The sequence below is a fragment of the Melozone crissalis genome, unplaced genomic scaffold, assembly GCF_028551555.1.
Source record: "Melozone crissalis strain CALT ecotype California unplaced genomic scaffold, PUWL_Pcris_2 ptg000068l_1, whole genome shotgun sequence".
Lineage (NCBI taxonomy): Eukaryota > Metazoa > Chordata > Aves > Passeriformes > Passerellidae > Melozone > Melozone crissalis.
The window spans coordinates 11,875,407-11,901,405 of NW_026535846.1; the positions used below are offsets into that span (position 1 = coordinate 11,875,407).

Consider the following 25,999-nt stretch of genomic DNA (forward strand, 5'->3'; position numbering starts at 1 on the left):
GCTGCCTTTCCATCCTTGCTGATGCTAGAAAAGGAAAATGGAGAGCAGCAGCCTGAGCAGTGCCACATCCTGCTGCTGTGCAGACACCTGTTGGAGAGCACAGCAGGGCTCCAGGTTCCTCTGCTGCAGCCACAGCCACTGAAACAGCAGCATCACCCTGGGGAAGGAAGAGATGAGCCCAGGCACTGCTGAGCAGGGTTTACCTGCTCTCTGCCCTTCCCTGCAGCTCACTTTGTGACAGGCACAGTGCTGGTGAATCACTTGCTTTCAGCCACCAATTCAGATGTGCTGACTCACACTCCCCCTTTCATTCACACCAGCATCCAGCAGCCACACTTTTCACGTCTGCTGCTTCCACGGAATTTTTCACTCCCCCACGCCCAGTTAAGGGAGGGAAACATTATAGAAGATCACACATCACATTCATGACTTTCACACAAAGAAAAATGCACAAAAACAGCTGTTTGCCACAACTGTTTAGTTTTACTATTTTAATATCATGAAATAAAAGTACAAAAAATTTACAGGTATATTGTTTCTTACATGAAGATTGAACAGTTAACATTTGCATTTATTTTGCAGTGAAACCTGTACTCTCAGTCACAGAATGTGATTATTAGCCACTGACATCACCACTGAGCATTTCATTTTAGAAAGAAACTGCAAAGGTAAGAGGCAACAATCTCGCAAGGCTTTGTAAGGACCAGAAAATACTCCAACTGTACCAGCAGAGGTCATGCTCCAGTCAGCCTTCCCGACCCAAGCCAGGTTTCCCACCTGGCAGCCTGAGTTCAGGCACACCTGGGCCAGGGGCTGGAAATGGGAGGCTCTCACAAGCTGGGGGCTCTTGGGTCACTATTCAGTGCCTTCCCTGAAATAACCAACGTGGGCACAGGTATGGAAAACAAGGGGTGAGGCCTGCAGGCCTGACATGCCCTGAGCTGCTCACTCCCTTCCCACTGCTCTGGGGACAATCACAAACTGCTGCCTGTGAGGTGCTCAGAGCTAACCCAGCTCACCCAGAGTTACCACGAGTTTATCCAAAATGGATACCCAGGAATGCCTGCAGGCTGGTGCTACCATGAACTGACCGAAACAAACCCCAAGATTCCACTCTATGGTTGTTGTTTCCTAGAGCATTACAGCTGCACATCTTCCCAGCCCAAGTCAAAGTTAACTCCATCAGCTGTACAGAGATGAGAAAGAAAAACCCTGCATTGCTTTAGCCTGTGAACATGTCAGGCTCCATTTCATACATGCTCCTCAAGCTTTTCAGACAGGCTTTCAGGTAGAAATTTATTTATGATGGACTGGTCTGATCAAAATACTACATCCTTTGCTGGACTGTGTGGTGCCTTTTCAAAGAATTCATTTCATGAAGCATGCATGAAACCAAATTTTGAGTTTACAAATAAATAAAATGGTGCTCACCATTAGTTTTTATATATTTTACCATTTACTGAAATGCTGAAAGTAACTCAGTCCTGAATGAGGTTTGGGGGTGTTTAAATAAAAAATACTTGGAAATTGAAACCACATTTAAAATTGGAAAAACTATGCTTTGTTTTTGGATGGGTCTTGCTTGTTTCTTCTCTTTACGTCCCAATTATAAACTCTAGCCATATCTGAGGGTGTGGAATTAAGGAAACAGCTCATGCTATCAGAAAAGAGGAAAAAAAAGATTTTTAAAAAAGGAGAAAGAGCAGTTTACAGAGCTGGCCTGTAGTTACAACAGTCAGTACAGAAACCATTTCATGAAAGGGCTGACCTGGTGCAGAGCTTCAGCTCTCAGGAACACTGGTAACTGTTGGTAACTGCAGTATTTAGATCATTACCTAAAAAACCTCCAAAAAGATATTGCAGAGAAACACAATTTTAGTTTTGCCTAACTCTTTGCTGATTTCAAGCTGCCCATATCAGCTGTATTTGCCTCTTTCAGGCATCCCAAACTCCTGCTGCACTAAGACATATCAAGTATCAACCTGAAAGAACAAGCAGTTGTGCCTTCATTAAACTAAATCTCATGTTTCAGTTAATAGCTACACTCATTAAAATAGTTTTAAACTAGAAAGTATAAAAAACAACCCCACACACCCAGGAGGTGGTTCATGACAGTATAAAGAAACTTTAAAAACACTGAGCACAGCCCAAGCCAGTCCCTTGCTTGCTGCAGCAGGCTTGTGCTGCTGGAGGCAGCTGCAAAGGCTGTGATGGGCAGCAAAGAACAACGTTCATGTGCTCTAGAGGAAGGGTCCCTGTGGTGACCCTGTGGCTTCAAGGTGGTCACCTGGCATCAACCCAACCTTCCAGCTCACTCTGCAGCCAGTCTGGGCTGCAAGCACTGCAGCAGATTTCATCAGGACATACACACAGGTTTTGCTACCCCTCACACACCAACCTCCAACTTAGCCCTGCCAACACAATATTCCATCACATTGCTGGGACAGTAAAGTTCACAGGTGCTACAGAATTTTGAGGCAACCAGTCTAAGATAAAAACAGATCAGAAAGTTGATTGTTACCTGGATGTTGGCTTTCAGATACATCTCCTCCACCCCATGAATGAAAAGGATACTGACTTCTGTAGTGGTGAACTGATCTCTGAGAAAATCCAGGTCTTCCTCTAGAAGATCGAGGTTTTTTGTGGCTGTTGACAAATTCTTCTCTAACAGAGCCTGAGCTTCATCAATATCATATTCAAGCATCACATTGGCCTGAAAAAGAAAGATTGAGAAAAGCTTTTCATCTTGCACTGTAAGGACTAAGCCCCACCAAGTGTATTTTAGACTGTTGTTCAAAACTAATCCTGTTAACAACAGACTGTCCTGACAGGCCAAGCAAGATTCAGGACAGGCAATGCCCAAATCCACTTGGGGCCTCCACCCCTTCAGTAACTGAGCAATAAATCTCTCTAGTGACTTAAAGTTAAGCTCTCTTCCTATAGCTAAGCAAGAAGGGATTTCTTCCCCTGGGGATCACATTCAGCCTTTCAGGTATTAGCATCTCATCCTCACTGTGTTTGAAAAGTGAGACCTCACATTTCTTAGCAGCACCTTTCAGGTGCCACACAACTCTAGAAACAGTTTTTGTTGGATTCAAGATAAACCTCAGGCTCTGTGTGGATCTCTGACAAACAGCTGGCACTGTCAGTAACAACAGCTACTACAGGTAGTAGAGATACAACAGATATAAAAGTCCTCTCTGATGCTGTGGTGATGGTTTTTAATCCACACATGGTTGTTTCAGTAAGAAGCTACCACAGGAAGAGATAAAAGAGCAGTGTCAGGTGAAAATGCACCAGTGAAGCTTTGTCCTCTTCAAGAACTGTGCCCTGAATGGAGGCACAGCCTGTGACTGACAGCACCCACAGAAGGCTGCACTGAGCTGCCAGAGCTGGATAAGCTGCTCTCTAAAGCAAGTGGAGGACAGAGATCCCCAGGAACAGTGACACACACACAGCCCAACACAGAGTGTAGGCAACAAGCAGCAGAAAGGCAGAAGGCCAAGAACAACTAAATAAAATTGATTGTGTGTGGCATTTCATTATAGCTTTTCAGTGTGAACTGTCAATAAGATGAACCTTCTCTGATGTTCTGTTAGAAAATGAACCTGGGATGTTCCATGAAAGTCACTGTTTATGAATTCTGAAGACTCCTAATAGTAACAGCTATCAGAAATTTTTTTTTCCTTTTATGATAGAAGTGGGGAAGGTTGGGAGCAACTGTCCAATTAGTCTGGATGGTTCATGTGTCCACAGTGCTTCGGTCCTAACCAAGAGGTTTTGCTTGGCAGCCAACTCTGGGATTTGGGAACATCCATGATTTAAAAGTCTCAAAATAAGCATCAGCAGATTAATCTCCACATATAATGAAGCCTCTAAATACAAAATGATCCAACCTTAGTGCTTAAGTACTTAGGAATCTGGGTTGTGAATGCTGATCCCAGCAGGCTTTAGTGCAAAGTCTTCTCTAAATGCTGGCAGATACCTGTGAGCAACAGAAATCCCACCTTTCCCTACAAAGGTGCATGAAAAGGGAAAGCTGCTGAATACAAATTACATAGAGAAGATGGGAAGCTACTTGCCAAACTAAGTTATTTTGCTGGGCAAATTTCCATGCCAGGCAATGTCATTAATTTGAACCAAAAAGTGACAGAAATGGTAAGGGAAACACAAACAAGGTTTTGGAAACACTAATCCGGCAAAAACACAATTCTCTGCAGTCTTACTGTTCAGGAACCAAACAGAATGGAACAAGAAATCTTCTCTAACACACTGAAGTGGCCTGGTTAGATGTGCTCTGCTGCCAGGGCACAGCACCACCATGCACCCATCAACAGAACTGTGCCCACTACAACCAGGGCAGACAGCAACCAAAACTCTCTTTTATAAGTTATTGAAATAGTTTCAGAGAAAGTTCCATTTTACTTACCCCCAACCACAAACAAACTTTATCTGTAGGAGGAACTGAAGCTTTGCAGTAGAGATTATCTGCCAATAAAAATCTGGTTTCCATTGGATGTGTGGAATCCTTAAACAAATAATAAAATTTACAATTGTTAGTTTCACTGGAAATATGTTAAAGACATAAAACTTAGAATAAAGAGCACACTTTTCTGCTTTCTGCCATTGATACAGTAATAACTTGTGTTATTACTGTACTAAATTCTACATAACTTTACTTCAACACTAAACTTAGAGCTCCAAGAATAATGCATTTTTTAAAGATATATTTAAAAACAATACAGAAATCTCTATAAAGAATGGAGATGAAGTCAAAGCTTAGCTGCAATCTATACACTATTAAAAACGAAGTTTGCATTACAAACATTAACTGGTTTTGAACTAGCTTTCAAAAAGTACTACATACCTTTAAAAATAATTCTGTTATTTATAAAGGCATATTAAGTGTGCTCTCCAAAACATTTCTTGCAATGTGTTCTGTTAGGGTGGAAAGGTAGTTAGCTTTTCTCATACTCATTAGATATTCAAAATAATTTACCTTTTTCTTCTGCATGTGTTTTAAAATTTCTAATGTCTGTTTAATTTCAGGAATCTGACTTTTTAGCCTGTGAATTAACAACAGTCATAATTTATTATTTTACAGAGACACAAAGTTTCCTAAACAAGTGATCACTTTTATTATACAGTCCACCCTCCATTTTAAAACTTGTTAACAGCTTTTTCCAGCTTACAAAAGCAGGTTTGAAAGACATGGCATGTAAAGGCAGCTCAGCTCCAGCTTCACCTGCCCCTCACAACAGCGAGGCTGGCTGGCTTTGGAAGCACAGCAATCTCCTCAGCTTCCACATGGAACACCAACAGTGACAGTAACACACCCCCCTGCACTAAAACACTACATTCCAAATATCTGTCATCTCCCAGAGGACAGGGAAACCTCAGCAGAAATACAGGGTGAAACCACTGCAGGTAAAACAAAACCAGGGTGTTTTTTCTGAGGTTCATGGACTATTCTGACAGTGAGAGCCACAAGACTCTGCACTGTTCAAGCAAAAGCTCCCCAGAGCTGAGGGCACTGCTCTCCCTGACAGCCCTGGCAGAGGCACTGGCATACCCAAGGCCTTCTGGGCCACCAGACTTATCATTTAACAAACAGAACTGTGCTAAACATTTCCCAAATCTGCAAAAATTACAACTTACCTCCTTTTCTTCTGAGCAAGATTAAGTTCCAGAAATTTATACTTCTGATACTGCTCATCCAACTTCTTAAGAACTACATCTGCTGTCTCATTTCCAGGCTGTTTCATAAAAGAATCTACATCTTCCTTTAAGGGGAGAAAGAAACCCTCAGTGTTAGAAGAGTTTTATGGAAATCCTAGACACAGACATGCTATCATCTTACTGCAGCTACATCTGGAGGGGGTTTGAACTGGAAACAAAGCTTCTTTCTGGACTGGAGTACGAAAGCATTTTGGTTTTGTTCTTAGTCATGTCTTCATTTCCCCCTCCCTGCTTTAGGGAACTAAGGGATAGGTGCAAGGATTCCCTTATAACCACATGTGTGGGTACATGGTTAGTGGTGCTTCCTGTCCTGATGTCAAGTGCCACCTCACAGGGGTGGGTGGGTGTCCATGGGGCATGGCTGAGCCTGGGTTTCCTACCTGTAAAGCAGGGATGATGCTTCTCTGTGGCTAACCAGATTCTGAACTATTTTGGATAAAACTGATGAAGGAAAAGAGCCTGATCAATGACAGGCTCTTTTCAATAACAATAGTTATTGATCAAGCATGTTGTGGCAGAGGAAGATACAATGGGGGGAAAACAGAGGTATCTGCTCAGACAGGCACCATGGAAGTGAACAGCCTGGTTTCAGAAGCTCCTTCCATAGTTAGCAGGAAGCCACAGAAACCCCCAGAGAACAACTCCAGCCAGTCCTACCATCAGCTGACAGTGAGAGCCAGGGACTGGCAGGAAAAGCTGCCAGAGAAGAAAGGCCTGAGCCAGCAAGGATGTCAAGCTTGGCATGTGCCTCCTTCAGAAGCCCAGGAAGCAGCTCATCTGCTGCGGCCAGTGTTCCCAGCTGCTGAAAGGTACATCAGGCCAGGCCATGCATTTCTGGCCTCAGCACCATGTACACACAATTCCAGACAACCCCACCCCCCCAGTGAGGTAATTCTGCCCTTGTCTACACAGCTCAGTAAAATCTGATGGAAGCCCTACCACAGGCCTCTTCAGCTCCTCCTTTTGAACTTGGTGTCTCCATTCCAGAAAATGACTGTAATATGTTACTAAAGTGATATCAGAGATGGAGCTGCTCCTCCTCATAATGATGCCCTAACTCTCTTGGCTAAAGAAACTCACTAGGAAATCACTGAATCTGGTAAGGAGTCCCTGCCTTCCTTATCATGAAGGAAATCTGTAGCAGAACATGAACTCTTACACAGAAGCAGCACTGTCCAGATCCAAACCCAAGAGACCACACCTCAGACTGCCTGAAAACGCCTCGAGCTACCTCATAGCATTCCTGCCTCTGGATAAAGCTCCCAGAGAAGCCTTCAAAAAGAAAGCAAGGATTAGGTTGGGGAAAGTGTTGTGGAAGTGAGGCCTGAGGATAGTGTGAAATGGAACTCCCTCTTGTGGAGGCAGCTGTGCTTGTTTAAACCACCGAGGGAAGAGCAAAAGCAGGGGCAGCAGCTCCCCCACACCAGAGGCACCCAGCTCTGCCTCAGCCCCCACCTGTGTGGGCACAGGGACAGGACACCATTCACATCCTCCTGAAGCAAGGATGCTGAGAAGTGAATCCAGAAGTAAATCCAGGCCCCTACATACTGGTGATTTCCTTCCACTACATCATGTCCCAGCTCAAGGTGAGCTCAGATTTCCTCCCAGGGTGTTCCTGCTGGGGCTTCCAAGCCTGGTCAGGCTCTTGTCCCACCTGCCCGTCTGCAAGGCTCAGGCACAGTCACTTCTTTAAGCTTGACTAGAGCAGCTCTGAGGCACAGCTGGCTGCCAAAGCCATTAGGATCCCCACTCTGGTGTGTTCCACAGCACCACTGCAGAATTACAACACTGACAGCTTCTGCAGGGACCTGCCAAAACTCATCTGTGTCTTTTTAGGAAGAGAATTCACTGGCAAAGCAGCATTTTGCAAAGCTCAAGCCAAGGCCCAGGAATGCTCTGCAGAAGCCTCAAGTGCAGCAGGACAGCACATTCCCACGTGTCCCTGGGGTTCCCTTCTGAGTGATGACCCACATACAGAGCTGCAGGCACTCACTCTGCAGAGCTTCATCACCTGGGGGCATGTGCAGAGAACAGGACAAGAGACACCCACTGCAGCCCTGCAGCCTCACACCTGCTGAAGGAGGCACAACAAAGAAGGCATTTCTGTTGGAAATGTCTGGGCAACAGCTCAAAACCACCACAGCTGAAACTTCTGTCTTGAGAGTTTGTTATCCAGTAAAACCCTCTTCTTAACACTACTTACTCTGAGTGTTGAACATCACTTGGAACCTGGAGAGGGACAGGAGTGTGCAGAACAACTGCCTCAGAGAAGGCATGAGCCATAAATCGTGTGAGGAGCCTCTACTGAACCAAGACACTGACAAGAAACAGCTCTGAGGACAAGATCCACAGTGGGACTGCCCATGCAGCATGTGGGGGAAAATGGCAAGCAAGAGACCAGCAAGTCTTTACATGTTTTTGAAACAGAAACCTATTTTCTGAAATAAAAAAAAGCTCAAGTAAAACCTACCCTCAAGACAGTATTTTCACTCTGCAGAGCAGAATACCATTACAACTTCTCAGTGCAGGCTTGTTTTGAATAAAAGAAAATCTATTTTAACATCTACATCCATGTACTCTATGATCACCATTGAGGATCTCTTCTGCAGACACACCTGTATTTGATCAGAACACCTCTAAAAACTGAGAATTAGGGAGCTTCCAAGATGTTCAGATCCAGAGATTATGAAGATCCACAAGGTTTTAAACCAAAGAGAAGCACAGGACTCAAGCACAGGACTCAGGCACCGCCCCAGTACTTCTGGAGCCACGTGATACAGCACACAAGATACTTCAGACCCAGGTACTGAAAGGAAACTACATGGAACCAAACACAGCAGCTACAGAGGCAGCCACCAGCACGGCATGAGGGATGTGACAGATGCCCTCAGAGTGTTTGCTGAGGCTGTTTGTGTCCTGCTTCCTGCCAGGGTGGCCACCCTAACTGCAGAGTCAGCAGAGACCACAGGTTCTCCTCTATCAGGGTCAGTGAGGTCTCACAGGGCAGCTGAAGACATGGCCCTTCCCTTTCACTTTCATCGTTGCTGGTCTCTCATGAGGCATGGAAGGAAGTTAGCTGGAAGAAGCAATGTATTTCCAGCCCAGTAAGGATTTATCAGATCCTAATTATTGTTAAAAAACCTTAAAGGAAAAGGAGGAACTGGATCACTGGAAGTAAATGCACTGCACCTGTCTGGTCAGGTCCTATGCCCAGACAAGACACAGCAGCAGTATGAGCACTGCATCTAAAAACACCAAAATGCAAGTCAAACAAATGTATCTCTATAAAAGCAGTTGTATCAGATGGGGCAGAGATCCAACACTTCCCAAGATCCCCAAGGCAGCTAGGTACAGCCACTGTGATCAATAGTTATTGATCAAAGGAAATAAAACAGCAATCAAGACTGTGTACCAAGAGTGAGCTCAAAGTGGACAAGAGATGATTGTGAGATGATGCCACTGCATCAGTCATCGATTCCTGCTTTTCAACCCCTCAACAGAAAAATCAAACCCTCGGAACATCAGTTTTCAAAGCTGAATAAACAAGTTCGGCCTGTTTTCCAAAGATACACATTTGCTGGTTTTCAAGAACACACAGGCGCTTCTGAAAAGTGAATCTCCTGAGCAGTGCAGAACCTGATTAAGAGAGGAAGCTGCAGGGGAAGGTGTTCGGAGCAGGGCACGTTATCCATGCAGCAGGGGCGGCCAGGCGTGCCCCGCCCGGTGCGCGGAGGGCTCTCCCCGCACGGGGCTCACCGGCAGTGCAATAACGCGGCACTGCTGAACGCGGGCGGCTCGGGATGGAACAGGGAAATCACCCGGGAAAAGGCCCGGACTGAGGCCGCGCAGGGCCTCCGCCGCCCTCACCCCGGTACCGCCCGCCCGCCGAGGTGCCGCCTCACGGGGCCGGGCCCGGCTGGCGGAGCGCAGCCCCCACCCCTCGGCCCCGCACCGCATGAACGCCGCCCCGGGGATGCCCAGCCCCACTGCCGGGACCCTTCCCCAGGAACCCCGCCCCAGGGCTGCCCAGCCGCGCTCGCCAGCCCCGCTCACCACGAACGCCGCCTCGGGGATGCCGAGCGGGCCGCGCTTCCCGCCCGCCGCTGCCGCCGCCTCGCTGCCTCCGGCCGCCGCCATTTGGGAACGGACGGTGCATGCGCGGCGTGCGCCACCGGCGTCATCGCGTCAGCGCCGAGCGGGGCGCGGGCACCGCCCATTGGCCCAGCAGCGTGAGGGAGCGGGGCAGGAAGGGAAGGCTCCGGCAGGAAGGGGCAGGCTCTGCTATGAAAGGGAGAGATCCGGCAGAGAGGGGCGGCTCCACTATGAAAGGGAGAGATCCGGCAGGAAGGGGCAGGCTCCACTATGAAAGGGAGAGATCCGGCAGGAAGGGGCAGGCTCCACTATGAAAGGGAGAGATCCGGCAGAGAGGGGCAGGCTCCACTATGTAGGGGAAGACTCCCGTGTGAAAGGGAAGGATCCGATAGGAAGGGCCAGCTCCGGCAGGAAGGGGCGGCTCCGCTGTGAAAGGGAAGGATCCGGTAGCGGGGCCTGCCTGGGGTGGCCGGGGCTGTGAGCGCCTTGCCTGCCCTATCTCGGGAAGGAGATGCTGCCTGACCCACCCTGTGCTTCTGCCTGCGGAGGAAGCGCCCTTGTTTCTAAACGCAGCGTGACAAGCCAAATAGAGCAAACAGGAGCAATGCCTTTAACAATCTACAATAACCATTCTTAAAGATCAGCGGTAATGCCTGCCCTGCCTTCACACGCGCAGGCTGCTCCCGGCCTCACAGCCGCCTCACCGCAGCCCGGCCGAGCCCACAGCTCATCGCCGCTGCCCGGCCCTCAGCTCTGAGATGGAGACCAACACGAATGAACTAAGTAGTCCAAGCTCACAAGTGAAAACAGATCTCTGCAAGCTAAAGAAACAAAAATACTGCTATTAAAAATACAGTTTTCTGCTGTAGAAAGAAGGAGCAGCTGCGCACCCCCACGTCCTTACCCTTCACACCGCTGGAATGATGATGGCTGGGAATGAACTCAGCCCCAGGCAAACCCAGCCAAGGCTCACAGTGCCCCTGGAGCCTTCTCTTCTCCAATGTAAACACAGAGCTGGAACAAGCCAGTTAAACACCTTAATTCAGCCATGGCTTATAGGCTTTAGAGAAAGCCTTAAGCCTGAGAACACAAAAAATGATCACATATACACATACCTTGCGTATGCCAAAGTTTATTTTTTTCCAAAACCTGTTTCATCAAATATGTGGATATGAGCAGTTTTTTAAAAAATGAACAGTTTGCATATTAACAAATTGTGAAGTTCCACAATTAAAATATCAACACAGCCAGTCTTGTGCTTAGGCTTATTTTTTAAAAAATTCATAGAACATAAATCCTTAGATTTTTTTTCCAGTTTGTGGCTAGTATATTTTCCACACATTCTGTATTCTTATAAAATGAAGGAACTCACAGAAAGGAACATCTGTACAAGAATACATCTGAAAAAAAGCAACCTAAATTATCATAGCTCCTTTTAAATAAATATCCAATAAAAGGCACAAACCTGTTATGGGAGAAAACATAACATACAAAACAAGACCTATTAAATAAATAAAGTGTGGGTTGGGGTGAGGGAAATCTGTTCCAGCACCTATTTTGTCATTGCTCCAAGATGAGATTCCAGCCAAACATTTGGTAAAGGATTAAGCTTAATCACAAGGATACACATCTGAGATATACTGAAAGATTTGACGTTACAATTCCTGTTGTAACTGTACCAGTTACTACAATCTCTTTAAATAGATGATCATGAGAATCTGCATGAAGTAGTGATGCAGAAATGTACAGATCAATGACAAGTCAGATACATCTTCAGAGTCATAGCAACAGGTTTTCTATAGTCCTAGCTATCAGTAATGTATAAATGATAACATGTACAGTTTCCATTGCTCAAAAATATAATCTTTTCAATGGAAATAAATGACTGATACAGTGCCTTTAGATGTTATCCTTACAATACAAACTACCCCAAACAAAGTTTTCCTTTTTATGTACAAATTAAGCACCGATCCACAGTGCATACTATTCTAATTGTAACCCCCCCCCAATCCCTGCCACACATCAAAATATCCAGCTGGGGATAGATACACCCTGTATTCAATCTTGTAGTCAGAAGTTCTGTTGTTACTTTTGTGTGTGTGGTTTTTGCTGTTTGCTTTGTTTTTTTTCTTAAACAAAAGTCCATTTGTTATTTTACCTACAAATATTCCATCACTATGTGCACAGAACAGATTTTTCTAGTACACATGCCCAAAATTTATTTTAAAAAAAAATCAATAACTTCTTGGAGGCAAAGTCAAACTATATCTAGAGATCATTAGAAAACCCCAGTTATTTAGAGGTACATGTTCAAGTCCAAGAGGCCTCACACAATCCACCTTTCCCAAGTCCCTCAGAAGCCATCCAATGCATGTTCCATGAGAGCCTGCCTGTAGCAGCACCAGCTCCCAACAGTGAGGCTCAAGTGACCCACTAAAGTACAATAATGCAAAGTGTACAGCACAAATCAAAGTCTTCCTCCTTGTTCAGACAAACATGGAGAGACATCTTAGTCATCAGCTTCCTGAAGTATTCAGAACACCACTGTGATCCAATGAGTCAGAAGAAAAATCACATTTATATACATCTCTCTTCACTCCTCACAACTGCTGTTTGCAGTTTCTGCAGGCTGGTACAGTCACCCTCAAGAACAACCCTGGTGTTCAAAGTGGGGTTTTTTTGTGGAGAATAGCCATAAAAGCCTTGACAGCATCCTAAGTCCTTGGTTTTCACTTCTCATGTATGTTATTTAAACACATACTCTGCCATTTTGTGTGTTCCAACACATGCACAAGAAAGAGTTGGGCAAAACCCAGTCCTGTGCACTTGTGTGCAGAGAGAAGGTACAAAGTGATCTTGCTTCACAAGGATCAAGCTGTAAGCTGTGTTTCAAAGCAACAAAAGAAGGTAGGTTATAAAGTTCTTAAAACATACTTTGTGGCTGTTTCTCCTTTTTTAATACTAATAAGTTGGTATCAGACAGCTTTGCTATAAGAAAGCAGACCAAAAGAACCATTAAAAGATCAGAGCAAATCAGAAGTAGTGCAAGCTGTTATCCAGTACTAAATCCATTTCTGAGCCAGGTATATTCCAGATATTCAGAATGCTCTGAAATAAAGTTATAACAAATATATACTGCTTGCCAGGCATTTATTTGCATATTTTATTAAAATAATGTGTTATTACTTATACAACTCAGTATAAGAAAGAGACCCAACAGCTTACAGTGCTAGGAACTGCCTGCCTGTAGCACTCTCACTTCTGCCATTAATGCCCAGACATTTATAACTACATGGACTGATCTAATTTGAACACAAGACTTTTGACTGCTGAATGAATCTATGGAATTCACTATTTCTTAAATAAACAGTCCCATCAACACAACGACCCATTCTAAATGGCATCTATTCCCTCAGCATGTGGAGGGCAACTATAGGCACTGAAGAACTCATTGGCTTAAAATTGTACAATTGTTCAACCCAATAAAGGTGGATTAAAGCTTGAAGCCCTTTGTAATTCAAACTTGAACATTAAACTACCATATACTGAGTCCAAATCCTTTCAAAATCAATATACATCAAGGAATACTGAGTTTTAAATTTCTGCAAGGTTTCATTCTCCAGGAAATCAGCAGTTACAGATTTCAAGGGTTGAGGAGAGGAGTTTTATTTTGCTACTTTTGTATTGATTCATTGGCAAAATATTTACCATAGGGTTAAGAAATACTACTTTTGCATTCTTTGGACAGAATTAAGCATTTTGAAAAATAGAAGGGTTGTTCTCACTCTGAGGAATGTGCTTTATTTAGAAGTTCTCTACAGGAGAGTTTGACAAGATTCTCAGACCTATCTGCATTTATGGTGAGAGTGAGAGATATTTCTGCAATTACAGACTCTCCCAAAAGATAGAAGACACGCTATGCTGGAGGTCTATTGTAACAATGGAAAACTCAGCTTTAATATTAATCATTATTAGAAGCAATTTTACAGGAGAGCTTTTCATTGCATTTTGCTACAAAACTTCTGGAGGAAAGGTTCCCACTTTTATCTACTTTATTATAATTAATGGGTTTTTTTAATGCTATCACTTTTTATCAGACAGTGAAAAATACAAGATAAGGCATTTTCATAGCCAATTTCAGTTCTGGAGGAAGATTCTTAAGTACAAAATATGTTCCAGAAGTCTGTACACATCTGACCCATTGTGAACAGCAATATTTCATAAATTAGTTGATTTTAAAGATTTTCCTCTCAAAAAGAGTCCAAAGAAACAAAGCATTTTTACATTGAAATTACTACAGAAGAAAAAGATTACTGCAGCATCAAAGAAACAACTATCTAAAAGTTTACATGTATTTACACATTTAAAAATAATTATTTTTATATGGTTTACAACTAGGTTCTTATTCCAAAAAAGAAGCACAAGCTATTCTCTACAGCTGGATAATTTCAAAATAGTTGCCAGTTCATGAGTGTCAGCATGATTGCAGGGTTTGAGTATTTTGACCTAATGGACTTTAGAAAGAAGAGTTGGCTCTCCTGCCTCTCTGCAGTTATCAGCAAGGCTCCCAGAGTGCTGCAGTGCTGGGGCACTGACAGACCCTGGCTCCCAAGGCTGCTCTCCCCTGAGCCCCTGGGAGGTGCCACCTGCACAGAAGGAACCTGCAAGTGCAGCTGCTGGAGCTGCATGAGCTGTTCTGGAACACTCATTTCCCCATGTCCATCACACACTTGCAGCCTTGCAGCTGCTGGCTCTTTTTACTTAGCCCTGTAATACTGACATACCAAAGGAGCAATTTATTATTTTTACTATGTCTGTGTAGTATGTGTCTTGATGGTTCACAGCATTTCAAACTCGCATTTAAAGTTTGCAAATTACTCTAAGTTATTCTAATGTGAAAAAGCTGTCTGATTTCACACAATGTTGGCCTTATGATAATGCAAGCATTGCTCTATCAGAGTATTTATTAGAGCACATACAAATTTTATTGCTCAACTTGATTTTGTGTTGTGTCTTGGTTACAGCAGCCACAGAATTTATGAATAAAATAAATAACTTTGACATTCTCAGTCAATTCCTAAGGTAATCCACTGATGATTAATGTTGTAGAGCAATCATGTAACCTTCTCCTTGATTTTGAACATGGTAATCCAGCTTGCACCTTCTGAGTCAACCTCAATAAAAATACAGTTTTCTGCTGAGCAGTTTAAAAAAAATAATCAGGAAACAAACATGACTTCACACTGCAGTGACTGTTATAAACAAGAATCTCTAAAGCATTGCAGTTCAAAATAATATTGTATTATACAGGGAATATAACAGTTGCCCTGTTCAGGAATACATCATGGAAAGATTGAAATCCAGTCTTTTCTTTTTTACCAGTATTTGGTTGTTGTCACATCTTGTTGCTTTGGTGGCTCTACATAAACTGTATCTGTGAAACAAAGATTATGTATTAATGCCACTTACATAACAAATGCTTTCCCAGTGTTTTAGAATAAAGAATCTATTTGGCTGCTTTGTTACTTTTAAGTTAAGTCTATAGGCTTTGGCACTTAAAAAAACCCCAAAGAAGATTAAGACCAATGTACTTGGATGACAAGAGTACAGTTTCTCCAGCTTGAATGATCTCTTGGCCATGCCTTTTTCCATCCCACATCACCTGATCCTTGAAGAAGCTTCCAGCACTGCTCTGGTCAGCATGACTAAACCAAGTATCCAGCTAATGTCATAGGGAAAATAAAACCTACATACCTTCACCACTCCTGTTACTTAATACTGAAACAGTGAGAAGTAAAAATCTGATTTTGATTTTCTTCCTTGCTTCCTGCAATTCCATCACCTGAATTTGCCTCCTCACCAGAAAAAACTGCTGCTCTTGAGGAACCCCTCACTTGCACATGCAGAAATACACCTGCAGACTTTCATGAAGCCTTTGGTTGTGTTTGCCAAGGCTGAAGTTTCAATGTGAACAAGATTAAAGAGCACTGCTCACCTGAGTTTCAGAAACTGGTGCAAAAGGATTTGTTGGCCTTAGACCAGGCTGTGTGTACATCATTGTCTGGGGTGCCATCAAAGGAGCAGCTCCAACCTGAGGAGGTACCTGAGAGAAAAACAAAAACCCCACAAAACAAATATATAAAATGCAAACTACTTCCACAAGATACATCTTTTTGCATTTGAAGTATAGTAAAAAAGAAAAATATAGACACACACAGAGAATAAAGTCAAAGCTTTTAAAAACCACTGCTATATCAACCCCAGAGTCATCTTTCAATGCAGTATGAGAAACATACCAGATTTTACACACTATTGCCAAGACACGTAATGTGCAGGATGGCTTGAACATCATAATTCATTACATGAAACCCACTGGTAGAGACAACTCAGTTTTCAGGAACTCAAAACAAAACAAGCTTCTTACCATTCCATATACAGGCACTTGAGGTGTGGTCAATGGGTATGTTATAGGAGCAGGTACCTTTAAACAAGAAAATTTTACATTTCAGGGAAACTCATGCAAACTTAGTAATAGATATACAGAACTTTGAAAACTATATATTTTTCAGTACTAAAAATAACCAATGTATTTACAAGAAATTGACTTACATATGCAGGATAGTGTACTCCATTCTGGCATAGCAAAAGGATAAGATAGAAAATTATTTAATAGGTATTCATGCTGGAAATTCTAACTAAGGGATGGATTCAACTCCAGTACCATAACAGTTTTTAACTATGCTCACTTATTAAAACCATTAAAGTGTGGGGGAAAAAAAGTGCAAGGACAGTAACATAAATTAATAAGCTTAGAAAGTTACCACTAGTACAATTTACAGCAAAATTAGGAATTTTACTACACCTAGCCAGATTTGAGCATGTTGCTTGCACAGGCAAGTGTGTGAGAAGCTTTTAGAGGGCATGGCATGCAATGCTCCTTCTTCCTCCCATTATTGGAGAAGGGCGTAGGAAAAAAGCCAAGAAAGCCAGTGACCATCTGGTTTCGGAACTGAATAGCAACAGATGTTTAGTCAGGTTGGTGTTGCCCACATAGTAACATCTGATGTCAGCACATATCACAATATGACAAAAGAGAAATGAAGAGCATTTTCAGCCTTATATCAGGTTACATTCACAGGCCCAGCAATGCTTCCTAAGGCCATGCTTTGTTAAGCTGTGCTAAATCCACTGAATCCCAGGTGCTGGTTAAACCCCTGGCTATGGGACAGGATGCAGTGGTTCATGAATTGGAGGGTGAGCTCTGAGGGCCAGAGGCCAGCCAGGACACTGACACCTCTGCAGTTCTGGGGCACACATTTTAAAGAGCTCAGAGCTGAGCTAGATCTTCACATCAGTAATTGTTTGGAGCTCCAGGAAAATGCATGACCAGACACCTGGCATAATACAGTCAACTGCTTAGACCTGATGAACATTTGAAATAAAAACATAACTTTAAATCCACAGTGATCAATGCATACTAAGGTATCCTCTATGTTCCAGACATAAAAATGATCAGCACTCTAATAACACATTCTAGAGCACCTAGAGGGGATAAAGAGATTGTATGGTCACAAAAAAATCTCACATGGGAATGCAATAACACTGTGCCCTCACATCAATTTTTTTAGTTTTATTTTTGAGTCCATTACTGGATTTAATACTGTATTCAACTTCTTTAATTCTGAATGAGCATAGTCATAAGACAAGGAAAATAGGCATTAGAGGCAAAACTATGCTTATTGCAAAATTAAGTCAGACAGCAGTCCAAAATTCACAGGAAATGTGGTAATTATCCTAGTTGTCTGTGTAACTGAGATGAACATCTACTTCCCTCTAAGAGCTCTATTTTAGAAGTGATTCATATTTCTATGAATGTAACACAGTTGAAAAATCTTCTTAAATCATAGAAAAGTCAGTTGCCTACAAATACTCCTCCTAGAAATGAAAACTCTTCATTTAAATAACTATAAAAGATACACTTAACATTTTCTACTGTGTTAAAAATATGAAGTTGCTGTTGAGCATTATCAGAAGTCCAAAGTGCTGCTTGACCTCATTATTGGGGTGCCTTGCAGGGGTTGCAGCAGTGTTTCATGATAAAACTGAGAAAGGAGCAAAGACTGGAAGGAACTGCAGTTTTGCCCTTAAAATACATTCTTTGGATTCTTCAAGGTGAATTTTTGTGTGCACATTTGCGTGTCAGGGGGAATGGGAGCATCTCAAACATGCACATCAGGAATTTTCTGGACTGAGATGATTTGTTCCAATCCCAAAAGAATTTATGAACTCAGAGAGGTAATCCACCCTTCACTTGAGATGTAAGCCCTTAATGGACAAGTTTTTCAGTGAGGGGAAATAAAGCATGCTAAAATCTCTACCTCATTCAGCAATATCCTATGATCCTGCAAGCATTCCCTGCTACCCCCAGTCTTGTATCAAATGCCTTTGAATTTTAAAATTAAATTTAATTTGAAATGAATGCAAGCAGAGAAGCAGCATTTGCTAGAATGAAGTGCAATTTCACAGTACAGAAATTACCATGTGTGGAATAGTGGGTAAGGGAGTCGGGGTCCACGTGGTTGATGTGCTTGTTTTTGCTTGCCAGTTTGTTCCACCAGTAAGTTTTTTCTCTGTAGGCTGAGACCACTGCATATCTGATCTAAAATGAAGCCATGGTGTTAGTTTTCATGGAGAGGCAACAGCTACAGTACAACAACATGACAGGAAACCCAAACATCCCTTAATGCATGCACAGAGCTGAAATCTATGAAGAAGCACTCAGAATTTCAGTAATTGCTTATGTATCTCTTCTCCAGTAAGCATGAACTCTGGGGGTTCTGTTTGTGTTAAAAGTGTTGCACTGTGCATTTAATGATTAACTGGAGTTTGATGTAACTTTTATAGTGTTTCATAAACATAAAAATACTTCAATAAAAATACAGCAATTGCAAAACTAATTAAAGTGATTTTCTTTAAAAGTTAAGGTTGGCCACATTGTGCTGACTAACCACAAACACACTGTTCCAATGCACTTCTCAATTATTTTGGATTGTTTCAAGAGATGAAATTCTTACCATGTTAGTGCCAGAGACTGTTAAATAGTCACCTGAGAATATTCTAAGTACATATACATATACTTACTTTTTGGATGGAGTTCCTCCAAAGCCAAGATCTGTCAGGGAAAAGAAGCAGACAAAATCCTTAAGCATTTTAATTTGTGAGGGGAAAAAAAGCTTATTTTGCTTTTAGTAAAAATGGGAAAGTAGATTTTAAAAGCTTCACACTTACTTCCTACTAGATTTGCAAGTGAAGAATCAAGGTCATTTGCTAGAATTTTTCCACTTTGCTGGCTGGCTACAGTGCCTTTTTGACTTTGTGGTGGTACTGTGGGTTGCAATACATCATCTAGAAAGTTAAAACCTAAACAAAGAAAATAAAAGCAACTGTTAAAAAATGGTTACACTACGTTTAATAAATGACATCTATAGGCCAGGGAGGTATTTTCTTCACAGAGCACTAAATTGAGTATATGTGAAGGTCCAACATTATGGAAGTATTTAAGACTTTGATAGAAGCATCATATAACTTCTTATTTTTCATGGAATACTGTATAGTACCTACTAATCTAAAAGAATCTTTAACTGTATTTTAACAATACTTTGCTACACAGAAGAGAAAGACTCTAACTCAGGTATTCTTCAAGAAACAGACACAACCAGTTCTGCACTTCTGGATGGAATCAGAGAGAAATCATCACCAGGTATCAAGAGAAAGCACAGAAGAAAAATGAACATGAGCTTACCCATGAGGAGAATCCAGTGGGCCACAGTCAAAGTTTGTTCCCCCAGAGAGAGAGGAAACAGTTATTACACAGAGAATGAAATCAGTCCAAGCTAATTTCAAAGTAAATAACTAACAATTGAACTGATTGCCTCTTATCAGCTCATAATCACCTTGCAAATATATAAGTTAATAAATTTCCAACTGCAGTAGCAATTATGCTTAATTGTTAAGCAATTTTTGCCTGTAGGGTATAAATTAGTCATAAGGCAGTTTTTACCACTTGCAGTCCTGTACTCTGGTGCTGTAGATTTTCCTCCAAAAACAGCATCAAAGTCCACATTAATTGTTGAAGAGGCAGTACTTGGAGAAGCTGAATGAAGAGGAAAACCTGAAAAAAAAAAGCAGAGTAATGAAATACACCCATGAAGTAATATCATTCATTCTAGTGAAACCAGAAAGTTTTAAAAAATGGAAAGAAAAAAAAATCCAATTACCATCAACAGTCACAGGATGATACACAGAAGCATATGTTGGTTTATGACCACTAAAATCATCTTTGCAAAAAGAGAGAAGAAAATAAGATCAGTTTTAAAGAGAAAAAAGGAAGAGGGAACCCAACAATTAAGTCTGCAGTTAAAAATTAGGAAATTTTACTACTATAAAAAGGTTTTTTTTTTTCTATTTTACAGATTTGAAAAGCCAAGTAACTCCTGCATTCCCCATTACAAAAGAGAAAGGAGGCTGCAGTTTGAAAGATATCAGCTGCAGGTCTTAGGAAGTCTAGACTGGGCAAGCAGAACAAAATAACAGTTTATTTCAACTACAGAAATAAACATTTAAGGAAACATAATTTACTACACCTGGAATTAATGCACCATTTTCACTTGTTAATAAAAAGTGAAGATTGGCACATACCACAAAAAGATTACATGGCCCACATTATCAGCATTATCACCTCCATTTGAAAATAAATTACATGGGGTTTGGTTTTGTTACCACTAAATAGTTCCACTGTTTGTTTGGAGGAAAAAGAAGAATTGATGAAAGGGGTGGCAGATTTTACAGCTTCTTCAACTGGCTTCATGTCAAAGATGTCCAGATGAGGTGGAGAACCAACACAACCATTTGAAGACGAGAAAGGACCTTTCAGATGCAGAAGTGAAGGAAAGAATACAGAGTACAAATAATGGAAAAGAAAAACAGACTGAAATGATTGAATATGAGAATCTCTAGACAAAGTCAAATTGTAAATATTCTACCTAATGATCAAAGTTAGATAGAAATTTTAGATAGATATTATCTAAAGACAAATCTTAGATACAAATTTTTAGTTTCAGATAAAAATCTTAACAGCTCTGTTTAGGGAAAATAATCCTAGTATTGACATAAGGTGGGAGGGGGAGAATGACAGAACATATATCAAAGAAGTTAGATACTGCATTTTTGGTTTCAATAATCTACATTTTAAATAGCATATGAGAGTATCAATTCCACCTATTAAAATACTAACATTTACTATGGTGTTATCACTGCCTTCTTTTGGCATTTAAGCCACTTCTGACATCTAACCTGACCATTCTTTGGAAGGATGGGTGAAGAAACTGCTTTTTTACAAGAACTCTGAAATTACCAACACCTTTTAAATGAGAAGTATATTAAATATTGCTTAATTAAATGGAAACACTGTTCCAGGATCTTCTCAGTTACACCTCCTTAGGTTTTATTTGCCAATGTTTTTAAACTTAGATCTTGAGTTATATTTCTTCTCCCTGTCCCCTTTATTGAACAGTTCTGCTCCTTTGTTCCATCAACACTAATGCTATGTGTTCAAGGAGTTGGTCAGAATTTTCAGATGATTTACTTCATATTTTGTTATGAATGTTTGGATGCAAAATAGTTAAGGTTTAAGATGCAGATTCAATTAAGTATGAACCTTGTATTCTAAGAATTCCCTTATCATTTAGACAGTCAAATCAAGGTATGAGCTCACCTCCCCAAGCATTGCTTGCTGATGTTGATATAGCTGGAGTACTTTGCACAGTTGGAACAAATGCAGGCTGAAGATCAAAAAGATCACTAGAAAGGTTGGGCATGCTGGATAAGAAATGAGAAACAGAGAGAATAATATAAAGACATGTAACAGGCATTGCATTCTTGCTTTTATGAACACTCGTACCAATCTCATTTTCTCTTATTTGCTAGCAGCCCATCAACAACAGTGATACAACAAACTGGTAATTAAGAACTTACTGACAAAATTCCTGTGGGTACACCAAGAAAAAAAATCAGCAAAAGGTACCTGAGAGGTAACCAGGATCACAGTTTTGCAGTTGATTGCAGCTACAGGTCAGTGCAGTAATTTCTGTTTCTTTTGGAAAGCAAAGTATCTCTCACCTATTTGTTGTGGGTGCTGGTGCAGCAAAGAGGTCAACAGCTACAGTGGTATTCACACTTTTTCCTGATAAAGTGCTTGGGGATGCTGATGTGGAAGTGGAATTTGATACTACAGAGATTTCTCTTAATCGCTGCTCCTGAAAGGTAAGAGAGACAGCTGGCATTTTAGTCCTATTAATTTGTTAACATTTCAGTCCTGGCGACCTTTTCAAAGAAGAAAATTTTAATTCTATAAAGTCCTAAAACCAGAAAAGTAACTGAAATTAGAGATTAGAGTATTTGTTTTAACAAAGCATGTAAAAATCAAGGTGAGACTTGATGTTTTAAATAATTCGTTTTTAATCCATATCTGCCTAGAAGTAAATCACTTCCAGTCAAGCTACACACTCCAGGTTCCCTCCACAATCACTCAGAGAAACAGCTCAATGGACCTTTGTTCAGGAAGGCTCATCTCCCTACTGCATGAGTCCCTTCATGGTCCAATTCAGATGTTCAGAAATCAGTATGACAAGGTGCAACCCAATCATAATGTAGCAATGTAACAGCCTTGTTTAAATTAATTTCAGGTTTACATCCCTCACTACTTCTAGATATGTTCACTGCATTTTTACAGCACCGGTCAAAGCACAGGTGTATGTTTTACACAGCTCACATTCCTCACATAAAACACCTTGCAAGCTTCATCACCATTCACTATTTATCCAGCTACAAGAAATCTTTGAATACAAAACTTGATAAAAACATCCTACCTTAAGTGCCTGCAGTCTAACTTGCTCCTCCTCCAATGCCTGCTGCTTTTCTTTCTCATCCATCCTGCTGAAGGACATTCCTGTATTGGCAAGTGTGGAAACAGCACTGGATAGGGCACTGGCTCTAAAGGGAGCAAGAATTTTTAAAAATATTATTAAAAAACCCATGGTCAGGTATACATCATTCACAGTTTCATCACCAAGTGCCTTATCTAGTTGTGTGTCATCCTCCTTCCTAGTCACCACTTCCCTCTGGTACATAAAAGAGCAGACACACCAAAACCAGTTTGGTGACAGAGGCACAATTGCACAGAGTGACTCCCTCAAGTTTCAGTGGGTAGGAACTGGAAATGTGGAACACAGCAGTCCTTCCTCTTTAAATTATCTAGACTAGACTGGAATGTTATTCTAATGTCAGAGGCACAAAAAGCTTGTTTGTACACTATATAACAGCAAAGAAAGCACATCATTACACACAGGAACAGAATATTGTGGCAGTGAATCCTTAGATACTTGAAAAAAATCATCTGAGGGGAAAGACAGTAAATTGGGAACATAGCTCAGCCTGATACATTTATCAATATTTACCAAGTTTCTGTGGGACGAAGTCTATGCCAAAAGAGATCTCTCATTATTCAGTCAGAAATATTTTCATTCATACTGATACTGTACTTGACAGAAAGAATAACAATTTCTTTCAGCACAACACATCTAAACTAATTTGGCTATTCTGAAGAGGGGCTGAAGAACTTTTAGGAGCAGGTTAAGATAAATTCATGGTCTGAGAGGTAGGCCATGAATATATAAATAATAACAATTCAGATAAATACCATCCTATCTTGGGTAAGAAGAGTATTAAAATCCAAACACCTTATAAATGTTACAAGTCAAAGGACTTCAAAAAAGTAGAAGCTAAAATGAGTAATATACAAGATGTCAGCTCAGTGGCTTACTACAGCATAATCAGAAGTCCATCTGAGACACAGGCAGACATACCAACATTTCAAATGTGGCTAAGCTATCAGACTATTACTCACTAGATGTTTCATTTATATGTCTAGGAAGATACATTCAGCAGTGAATAAAAAAATCAAGAATAGCACATGACTGAATCCTGAAAATTGTTAGAATGACAATGGCAGATCTTAAGTACAGGCACTGCTGTAATTCATTGGGTGCTCACCTGCTGGCAGCAGAGACTTCCTTTGTTTTCTTTCCCTCCACAGAAGCCAAATGCTGTTCCAGTGCCTCAAGCAAGCTGCTGGGTGCCTAAAATTAAAAGTATTTATAAAACACTGCTTCTATCAACACATCATTGTTTAGTACACAGATTGTTTTTAGTTGGTGAGAAAACCAAACAAAATCTCACACATCATTAATGCTGCCATCCTACACACCCAAATTCCATCTACTCAGTGGGGGTTCCTTAAAAGGAGTGGGATCACAGGGGCAGGAGGGAAGGATTCCCCACAGTGGCTCTGCTTCTGGGCATGCAAGTCAGATTCTTGGTTTTGGCAACAGTATTTGCTGTGTTAGAATTAAATGAATAACCAAAGCTGATGAAGCACTACTCCCTTAAACTCACACAAGTCCCCAGACAAAGACCTGGCATTTTTTATATATTTTCCCAAGTAACAACAAAAACTCAGTCACTCTCCACTCAAATATTTACAGTCAAAGGCTTGCAGTAGAAAGACCTGACAACGGCAGGATGTTAGGTTTGATAAAACAGGGAATCAAATCCAATCTGATCCCAAGGACACTACTGCAGATTGAGTAGCTATTCAACATGTAACTGTACAATAAACCAACTCAATTATTCTAAGTGAAAGAAATCCTACTGCAGATTTAGATGAAGGGAATGTACCTCTAAAATGTAAATCTATTTGCCAGCTCAGTCCTCCTCACTTGGCAGGGTTTCAGAGATATTAAGCCTCTCTTACCACTTGCCAACTTTCAGAAGGTAGAACAGATATAACAGGCATTGTTTGGAGGAAAAATAAACTTGCCCTTGCTAGCCCTTCTGTACCAAAAGCTAGAACAAGGCATTTCCTGGAAAGAGGAAAATATTATTCACACAAGGCTTTGGCAGGCAAGCTCCCCTTTGTAATACTGGGCACAATTCTACCTTCCCACTTTCATTGAAGGCAAATTCAAGCTAGATTAATTCAGAGATGGAAAAAAAAAAAAAAAGCAATCAAAATAATCCTATAAAAATGTTTGTCTCAAACTGAAGACCTGAGCTTCTATTTCTTAAGTAGAGCAAGGTAAGCTAAGACAGTGTAGTTACCTCACCCCAGGTCATGAATAAATTCAGCATTCGACCCAGACAGCTAAATCCCAGGGGGACATTTTGAAATAACCTTTTGGAAAGGTATCAGGGACAAAAAAGCCCAAACCAAAACAACAAGTAAAAAACCAAAACAAAAAATAACCCCAATCAATCCAAACCTCCCCATACTTTTACCTTTCAGGAGGCACAACAGCTTGCAAAAGGCATTGCATGGCACAGCTGCTTAGATAATCCTAGTAACAGGAGACCATGCCCTAATTCCAGAAAGCTTCTCCTCGTATTTTTTTTTCCTCCCAAATCCACTCAAACTTATTTGTATGGAAATGCATATTCTGTACTTACTTTTTTTAAAACCCTCTGAACAACCCCCTCAACCACAAGAACTAAACCAAACAATCCAGTAACCTCCTCTGAACTTGCTCACTACTGCAGATAGCCCACAAAACATCAGACTTGGAGTGAACAGGGTGGTTTTATATCAGAAATTATACCTGGGCTAATCCAGCCACTGACTTGAGAAAGGCTGTATTTCATTATTCACCTCCATCCCCCACCCCCCAAAACACAAGACAGACAAACATCCATACAGAGGGAAACAACCCAGTTATGTTCATGAAATACAAGAACAGCTATTAACAGAAAGCAACATCAACAGGGCACCTACAAAGGAAATTTTCTTCACAGAAACAGGCAAAAGTGGCAATATTAAGAAATTACAGCAGATCCTTTTGAAGTGGCACTAAATGGATGGACAATTATTCAACTCATATTAAATGCCACAAATTTTTCTAAGTGGAATGTTTAATAGTGGCACTGAAATTGCCAAAATGCACAGGATGCTGAGGTCTACCACCAGCTCAGAATTGCTTCTCTCATGTAAGTGCTCTTACAACAAAACAGCTGAGCTATTAGAAATAAAACATTGTGGGCACAGTAGATATTAAGTATT

General features: G+C 41.3%; 2 protein-coding genes across 5 annotated transcripts in view; both read right to left on the bottom strand.

Moving 5' to 3' along the window:
* Positions 1 to 801: 801 nt before the first annotated feature.
* VBP1 (VHL binding protein 1) lies at positions 802 to 9,876 on the bottom strand. Its single transcript, XM_054289516.1, has 6 exons — positions 9,793 to 9,876; positions 5,659 to 5,783; positions 5,000 to 5,066; positions 4,430 to 4,528; positions 2,575 to 2,713; positions 802 to 1,625 (listed from the first exon to the last, which is right to left on the bottom strand). The coding sequence occupies exons 1-6, from the start codon at positions 9,874 to 9,876 to the stop codon at positions 1,555 to 1,557; spliced, it is 585 nt and encodes a 194-aa protein (XP_054145491.1). The 3' UTR covers positions 802 to 1,554.
* A 1,071-nt stretch (positions 9,877 to 10,947) lies between these two features.
* Positions 10,948 to 25,999, bottom strand: part of LOC128945655 (phosphatidylinositol-binding clathrin assembly protein-like) — a 28,711-nt gene continuing 13,659 nt past the window's right edge. Inside the window, exons 9-22 of one of the 4 annotated variants that reach the window (XM_054289438.1) lie at positions 23,941 to 24,026; positions 22,758 to 22,881; positions 22,009 to 22,145; positions 21,605 to 21,708; positions 20,611 to 20,757; positions 20,109 to 20,168; positions 19,892 to 20,002; positions 19,120 to 19,236; positions 18,973 to 19,003; positions 18,370 to 18,490; positions 16,441 to 16,464; positions 16,256 to 16,312; positions 15,827 to 15,934; positions 10,948 to 15,265 (exon numbers count right to left, since the gene is read on the bottom strand). In XM_054289438.1, coding sequence (XP_054145413.1) covers positions 15,251 to 15,265; positions 15,827 to 15,934; positions 16,256 to 16,312; positions 16,441 to 16,464; positions 18,370 to 18,490; positions 18,973 to 19,003; positions 19,120 to 19,236; positions 19,892 to 20,002; positions 20,109 to 20,168; positions 20,611 to 20,757; positions 21,605 to 21,708; positions 22,009 to 22,145; positions 22,758 to 22,881; positions 23,941 to 24,026 — 1,242 coding nt within the window. In that variant the 3' untranslated portion in view covers positions 10,948 to 15,250. The remainder of the gene's footprint in view (positions 15,266 to 15,826; positions 15,935 to 16,255; positions 16,313 to 16,440; positions 16,465 to 18,369; positions 18,491 to 18,972; positions 19,004 to 19,119; positions 19,237 to 19,891; positions 20,003 to 20,108; positions 20,169 to 20,610; positions 20,758 to 21,604; positions 21,709 to 22,008; positions 22,146 to 22,757; positions 22,882 to 23,940; positions 24,027 to 25,999) is intronic. The other 3 variants (XM_054289439.1, XM_054289440.1, XM_054289441.1) reach the window with 3 other exon arrangements.